Raw genomic sequence first — 8,119 nt, forward strand, 5'->3', positions numbered from 1 at the left:
TTCTAAAACAGACTTGGATCTAGATTTTAAAAAAAACATAAGAATCCCATAAAGAAAGTATATTACATTGTTCAGGAGGCTGTATATGTGTTAAATATGTACAAAGTTCAAAATATATTGAATATGCTCAAAAGTTATTGCAAAACAAGACTCTGAAATACATAAAATAGACTATGAACCCTAATTTACAATCTTTATCAATTTTTTTACCCTGCTATTTCAGAAGGTAACTAAGACCGTTTTATCACACTTGTATGTATGTGGCAAGGTAAACTTGATATTTCCGTTATAAACCATACTCTGAGGCAATGCTGGAAAAGGTTTTGGGCTTTTTAATCAGACAAATTACAAAAATAGTTGTTTTCAGAGAAATGCTTATATTATGAGGGAAACAATAAAAAAAGAGTTCAGTGCCCAAATATGACATTTTTTAAGACTAGAAGCCATTCAAACTTGAGTTCTCATGGTAAAGTTAACTTTCCAAAAGTATCAAACACACAGCGACACTGAAAAGTAGTATTACTGTCGTTATAAAAATGAAGCACCATAATGTGCTCATCTCCCTGTAAGACAAAAACAACTTGTAAACTTGCTATGTCTGCATCAAACAGACCATTGCAGCTCCGAGTATGGTTTGTAAGTCAGTACAAGTGCGATTTAAAAAACAGTTCTGGCTAGGCAATACAAAACACGCAGTGTTTCAGCTGCTAAACTGATGCTCCACGGGTGTTTCAAAAAACACCCAAGTGGAGTAGAGGACAAGGAGGCAGTGCTTGGTGCTCCAGCATCATCCCATCAGCCAAGATCAGCCGAGAGCTTGATTGAAGGTAGAGGACGCAGAGTAGCTGAGCTGGTTCCTGATCTGTTGAGCTGGTGTGCAAGTCTTTCCCAAATCAGGACTACTGCGAGTAGTTTCTGCTGTTGAGCGGAGCTCAGCCATCGCTACGACTCGTGTTTCCAACATAGTGAGCCGACGACACACATTTACAACAGCTTGTGCTTCAGAATCTCCCAAACCATCCGTCTTCTGAAGTAGGGCATGTGGTTCTGTGAAGTAGAGAGACGTCATGTAAGACATTTTTAGGCCACTATCATGATGGTTAGCAGATTAATCTTTGTTTACGATTTACCTGTGTGAATGTGATGGGCTTGTCTTTGGTAATGTAATCTGCATATTTGCACGTGAACATTCCACAGTCGCTACCATTCATCTGCTGTGGGATTTCCTGAAAGCAAAAGAAACGTAAAAGATGTTTTTGGACATTCCATGATACAAAATTACTACAATTATTTGTACAGGTTTGACAGGATGTTATATCAATAACAACAATGATTAAACAATTACTTTACTAACTGTGAGGACTTTGCTTTGAAAAAATTATATCATATTTAGAGTGGATTTTTTCCTTTATAAGCATTCAGCATCATGAGAAATGTTACTGAAAGCCAATAGCTGGATTAATCTATAGTAGTTTCTGACGTGGCTGCTGCTGAAATACAACTAAGAACCAAGACTATTTCCACGGGGACATCGATGTGCCCGTGAAACAATATTGTCAGATGATTTATAGGCTGCCCTCTTTACAGAATACGAGCGACCAAGAACTTGGTTACAAAACTTTGATGGCTTTACAAGCAGCCGAAGTATTCTACTTCTGTGTATGCTGTAAAACTAGAACAGTGGATATCAAAACTAGTCCATTGGTTAAGCAGTGCAGCATGAACCTGGAGAATGAGGGAGGCACACATTTTACTCTTAGAACAATAACCTGGAACTTTCTGGTGATGATAGAAACCCATCCAAAAACTGAAAATACATGCAGATTGGTGGCACAGCATGGCACACCAATGAAAACAGACTACTTCATGCTTTCTGTCCTCATGTGTTAAACACTTACGTTGCGCTTTTTGCTGTGCAGAGTCCAGTCCGAGGTATCCATTTTTTCCCCTTTCTTGTCTTTACTTTCCTGTTGCAGGTATTCACTGGAGGAAGGGGGGAGCATCATTACTTTGATAGTTTCAATAAATAATTTAGCAGGCGTTACATTTACCTCTCCAAATACATATCCCATATGTCCCAACAAACAAAAATAAATAAATAAAACTGAAACTCACAACAACATTTGACACGCTTCATCATTGTTTCCTCCCATGGAATCAAAGTACATTATAGCCTTTTTGCGGAAATCCACCACCTAAGAGAAAGAGTTGCACAATAAAAAACTGCACCATAAAGTCCAAGATTTTCCAGGTTTGCAATTATGGTCATGAAGACTTACGGAGAGGCACCAGTGCACCCCCAGGTGGACAGGAACCAGTAGGATGTCTTTAGAAAATATGTCCATCTTTTTGGTCCAGCGGCGGACAGCAGAGTAGCCACTGCTGCGCAGCTTGGGGTAGAAAAAAGTGTTGAAGGTATTGGCTGATGGCAGGTTGGGGTCCTTGCTGCGCTCCACCAGCAGATTCATGTAAAAGTTGATCACCTTAGAGATTATGAAAGAAGAGTTTTAATTAACAGAACAAGCACAACTGTAAGACTCATTTGTGTGACGATTATTACATGGACAAAATAATCATGGTCAAGTATTTCTTTGAACACTGAATTATACAATATCAAAACAGGGATGTGTAAATACTGTATAAAATGAATGCTGATCCTTCACACATAGATCTGACCTTGAGGATCATGTACACCCACCTCATCATTGAGCCAGTTAAGGTTGCTGAGGGTCTGCAGGTCTTTGCGTGTGAGGCTGAGACCAAAACCTTCACTTAAAACTTCATGGTTACTTCCTCTCAGCACCCGGTTCACCTCAGCCTCCATTTCCTTCAGAGAAAGGCAGCGTAAATGTGAAGCAGCAAGAAATAATAACTCATCCATTATATTTATTAGATATAAATTTGTTCCAAATATATTACCGCTTGACAGCCGGCAGAAGAAGTCAAATATATTGCTTGTTTTGTTCTTAAATCAAATATTTAAATAATTTTGAACCAAAGAATGAGACTAAAAAAGTAAAACCATGTTTTTTTAAAAACACATCTGGTCTGAACTTAAAAGCTAAGTTTGTTAATATTCATCGTAGTATTATTTACATAGTGATAATTTTCCGGGTGGCTTTGGGGGAGGCCTGAAGAGACAGGTTGTCAGTGTGGGTGACTTGGCGAGATTCATTCTAGATTAAACAACTTTACTGCTGCTGTCATTAGAATAAAGTTGGCAACCATGGGCAGGGTTTATCAGTTGGATAATTTACTAAATCTAACATACTCTTGCTAGTTTTTCAGGATTACCAACCCAAGCTTTAAGTAGCATAGAGCACTTAGTATCAACAAGAAGGAATTTACGATAAATCAACATGCACAGCAAAACAGGGACATTTTGTCACGCTTTACTTTCAACTGCTTTTCTACTTTTTAAACAGAAAGAAATTTAAAAAGTCAGAAATACATGGGAAAGCAAGTCTTGTGTCGCCTCAATCAATTCTATACACATTAAACATCAAGACACAATGACCGCACCTCTGTGAGTTCGGGGAATTCTGGTTTCTCTTCTGAAGACTTTAGTTCTTCTATCACAAGAGTCAAAGGAACCTCCTTCTCCAAAGGAACTCGAACATGGACCTCCACATCTGGGCTGCGTTGCGACTCTTTAGACAGGCGCTGGAAACCAGCAACAAAATGACACAGATGAGTGGGATAAGATGCCGACATACAACGGATACAATAAAACTGAATCTGAAAGAGAGCTGCAGTGGTGCCCACTCACCTGTCGCAGCAGCAGAGCAGCCAGGGCCTCCTGCTCATCAATCTGTCTCCGTCTTTCTCTCGCCCGAGAGTCATACATACTCGTCCTACAGTAACAAAAACGTACACGTTTTTCTCTGTTCATACATATCAGTTATTAATGGATTATTTACATAATCAAATACATTGGAGTGTACTTACAATTCTTTGATCCATAACTCTGCTTGGAAACATGGCACACTATAGAAAAAGAGAAATCAGTTAAATAAACTTGAGTTGATTCTTAGCATTGTTGAGACTGTTTTTACTCCAAGTATCAAACCTAACATTGTGTGTCTGGTTTTATCCAAATTCAATTGAAATTTATAAGTGAAGTAACAGCACCTAACATGAAATGTTAAGACATCTACATTTGACATTCGTAAAATGCTAAATAAAGTTACACATTGCGCATTTACAATTAATTAATTAATTACAGTGAAATGTAGCTTGTGAAGCAACAACTTACAAAACAAAAAAGCAACACAGAGTGAAAAACAATACTAACCTTGAGCGATCTTGTTTTTTACACTTTTTCTCATTTATAATAATTACAGAGTCACCATCATGGGCTGCAAGAAAAGACAAGGAGATTACCACCAAGAAAACAAGTACAGAAGCAATCCAATATTCAACTCACGATGCCTACATTTCCATTGAGTGCAGACACAAGCGGATGAAAAATGTTACCTGATGATTGTGTGTCCTGAGAAGAGTTATCCAAAAGAGCAGATGGAGAGGGAGCTGCTGTGAGAGCAGCTGCTTTGGTGGAGCTGGGGTCTGTGTCCAGAGACCACATCTGGATCCCTGGCCTATTGGAATTCCGCACTGGGCTGGGCAGGTTGCTGGAGCTCTGGCTGGACATCCCTGTGAGGCTGGGGGTACTGCTGGGTCCCTCGGAAGTCCCTTCTACTGCTGATCTAGAAGGGGAAGGGATGTGCAGCAGTCTGCGGCTGGTAGTCAGGAAGCTGGTACTGATGAGAAAGTGACAGAGGTAAGCAGATGTGAGCAGGCACTTCTCTAGAAAAAAGTCCAGAACATTCCAAGCGATAAAGGATAGACATGGAACTATTTAAATGTATTTATTGTTCTAATACACTGCCTATATAAATGTAGCAAAAGGGAGTAAAGATAGTTGTATGCCTTGCAGAGCAGTTTCAACTACAAAGCACATATTGATGGCCGAAGAGCAAAACTTCACATCTGAAAAATTCACTTTTTTATTCTTGCAGAATGCTATTTGTTAAGGATACCCAATACATAATACAAAAGTATACAAAAAATAAAAAAGTGCGGATAGTAGGTCCCGCACACCTTTCTTGGATCATTTTGCAGAGTGGAGGTTTTACACTTTGGCCATCAATATACCATTGAGTGTCTTTTAACAACTTTCAGATGGAACTAGAGTTTTGGATAAAACACTACTGTTGATCTTGTGCTTTTGAAGCCATCTACTGGCATGTGACTGCATTTGAACAGAACACTCTGTATTCCTTTGCGTATTTCACTAAGGGTTTAGCATTGTTGATGTCTACTGTATTTGTATAAATACGTACAAATCTCTGTGTGACCTCACAATGGCGTGTGAGTTGCCGTTGTGAAGGATAGATGACTGACCACCAGAGACCATGGTCAGAAGCTGCCTGTAGACCTCCTTCTCCTCTTCACAAACAGACTGGAAAAACAGAGGAAAACCATGAAATAAATGGAGAAATGCAAAAACGGAGTTCACATGAATTACATTTTTTCTGGTGTCTGACCTGCTGTGCTGTGCAGCGGGGCCTGGCATTGTGCATGCGCGCAGATGAGGTGCTGTGTGTTGGGCTCTGCACCACTTTGATAGGAAATGTCTTCTCATACATACTAGTGCAAGAGCTGCCTGCCACTCCACTAAAACTTCAAACACAAAATTACAGTGTTGTAATCAAAACATCATCAATTGACAAACATTCAGACAGTATAATAAATGACGCATCAAGTAACAAAAAGCAACTTTTTAAAATGGGAAAGAGGTAAAAACAAAGACAACAAATACCTTGGTGTTGCATATGGTCGGTGGTTTAGGGGCCTGCCTAACCGTGGAGATGGGTGCAATGTTGGGGTGATGGAGGGTGGCAAGTTAACTGAATGCCCATTTATTTTTGGCACTTCACGATGTGTGGGACTCATGCACACTTGTCGGCGGCAGACTTTTGATCCCATCATGTTCTTCTCATGGCGCAACCATTCTAGAGTAGACAAACAAACAGTAGAATTATTACCTTATTTTAAAGAGCTTGCTCAAATTTTAGGTACCGTGCTGCAAAAGCTTGCACAACAATTGAAGTGACCATTTTACCCGATTTAGAAGTTTTCCACTCTAATGTTGTCGAGGGAGCAACAAACGTCTCATCCAGACAGTTCCTGTCAACAATCTGAAACCAAACATATACATGACATATTTAAATCAAGGTAAATATGTTTTGACATCTATATAGTCTGGCCTCAGATATTTATTTCTTACCGGCATCCCAGCCCAGACTGCTGCTGCTGATGATGATGTTGAGGGCTGTGGCTCTCCAGGTGGAGGACTGGGAAAGGCAGGCAGCATATTGCTCAAGGTAGGGCTCACATTGTTTCTCATCCATGTAGCCACACTAGAGCTGTGGCTCTTAACCCCTTCAGCTGCAACCTTGACTGTGTCAATAAGATCTCCTATAGACATTTTAAAAAGACAGACAATTGTAAGTAGGATTATACAGACTTATTTTTATCGCTACATAAACAAACACCATAATATGTCATAGAGTTGGTTATTAATTACCCATTCGAGATTTCTTCCTGATTACGCCATCTTGGTCAATATTTTGCCCGTCTTCCAAACTTAAGGGAGAAAACAGACAGACGCCATACAGTTAATAAACAATTGATTTCGACTAAATGAAAAAAACAAATTTCTTCACGTAACAAAAAGAAATGACCAACGGTTCAACAGAAAGGGTACACTGAATCGTAAATAACTACAAAGCAGACAGGAGTCGGTCTTTTTTAAAACACACTGACTGCTGGTGATACAAGGGAACAATGCTGTTACCGATCATACCATTCAATTGCTCTTTTTCTCCTTAACGGACTATCTCCCGGGGTCCGACGTTCAGAGCCTTCCACAGCTGGCTCACCATTGCGAAGATTGGCAAAGCTCGTTTCTACCCATTCGTAGATTGTATTCAACATGGCTCAAAAGTTTTATAAATAACGCCGCTGGTTTGAAGATGAATCGCTGTAGCTGCTTTAAGTCTACCTGTCAAACCTCATGGAGCCAAAGAGCTTCATCCGACTGAGGCGCGTTAGCTGAGGCTCTTTCAAAAGCTAACGCTCCTCAGTATTACCATTTTACAAAATCCCACGAAACAAGCGCCCCGTTCGCTAGTCAGTTGAGACTTAGTTAGCTAATTGCCTAGCTAGCACACTATGCTAACTAGCTCGCTAGCTAATGTTGCTACGACGCGGCTAATTTAGGGAAGTATGTTTAAATTCCAGCAGGAACGCGACAAGTCGCAACCAACGCGTTCGGAAAAAACGGTCATCATTTTGAGTCACACCCCAACTCATTTATATATATCTAACGTGACTTTAAAATGCATATAAACTCGTTGAAGAATATTATCTCCCGCTTCTTCCTCATTCAAAACCACAACATGGCTGAATACGACGCTTGAGCATCGCACGCTGTGATTGGCTGACTGGACTCCGTGAATCCGAGTGTCCCCGTCGCTTATTGGTTGATTGAAGACCGAGGAGACCATTTAATATCACGTCACACACGCCGGCTTTGGCTTCTGAACACATGTAGACCACACGCACGCAATTATTTAGCGTTTGCAATATATATATATATATATATATATATATATATATATATATATATATATATATATATATATATATATATATATATATATATATATATATATATATATATATATATATCGACTATTCATTCCGTGTGGATGAATAGTCGATAATAGTCGATTTCTTCCCCTTTTTTTAGAATTAAATTAAATTAAATTAAATAATTAAAAAAATTAAATAATCTTACGTTCATCTTACGTTCATGCCAAACACAAAGTGTGTTATCTGATGTTTTAATCATTCAGTCATATTCGAACAAGTTATAAGTATTTCTCGTTCGCTGGAATTAATTAAATTGACAGACAGCGTAAATGCAACCCAAGAGGATACTCTGTTCAGGATAAACACTGGCTATGACCTGGCAAAGCAGCACTTCATGACCCCTAAGGTCCTGAGGCACTAGAGGAATTGTGGACCTGGAACCTGAACATGCAGTCACACA

The 8,119-nt window shown here is 39.5% G+C and overlaps 1 protein-coding gene across 1 annotated transcript; it reads right to left on the bottom strand.

Annotated features, from left to right (window-relative positions):
• Positions 1–312: 312 nt before the first annotated feature.
• Positions 313–7,460, bottom strand: senp1 (SUMO specific peptidase 1). Its single transcript, XM_068598661.1, has 18 exons — positions 6,869–7,460; positions 6,590–6,648; positions 6,290–6,480; positions 6,125–6,200; positions 5,822–6,014; positions 5,547–5,682; positions 5,343–5,461; positions 4,477–4,760; positions 4,295–4,358; positions 3,949–3,987; positions 3,770–3,854; positions 3,523–3,663; positions 2,699–2,827; positions 2,280–2,483; positions 2,116–2,195; positions 1,899–1,983; positions 1,131–1,226; positions 313–1,047 (listed from the first exon to the last, which is right to left on the bottom strand). Exons 1-18 carry the CDS (start codon positions 6,997–6,999, stop codon positions 985–987), a joined length of 2,175 nt encoding a protein of 724 aa, XP_068454762.1. The 5' UTR covers positions 7,000–7,460; the 3' UTR covers positions 313–984.
• Positions 7,461–8,119: the final 659 nt, after the last annotated feature.

Source organism: Clinocottus analis, unplaced genomic scaffold (assembly GCF_023055335.1).
Source record: "Clinocottus analis isolate CAN_PGR_092001 unplaced genomic scaffold, fCliAna1.0.p SCAF_4, whole genome shotgun sequence".
Classification (NCBI taxonomy): Eukaryota; Metazoa; Chordata; class Actinopteri; order Perciformes; family Cottidae; genus Clinocottus; species Clinocottus analis.

Bases quoted from the DNA above. Each gene is read 5' to 3' on its own strand.
- senp1 (XM_068598661.1), bottom strand. From the start codon at position 6,999: ATGTTGAATACAATCTACGAATGGGTAGAAACGAGCTTTGCCAATCTT. The intron at 2,484-2,698 runs GTGGGTGTACAT...ATAATCTCTAAG, and splicing joins TTAACTGGCTCAATGATGAG to GTGATCAACTTTTACATGAA. The intron at 2,196-2,279 runs GTAAGTCTTCAT...TCTTTCTCTTAG, and splicing joins GGGTGCACTGGTGCCTCTCC to GTGGTGGATTTCCGCAAAAA.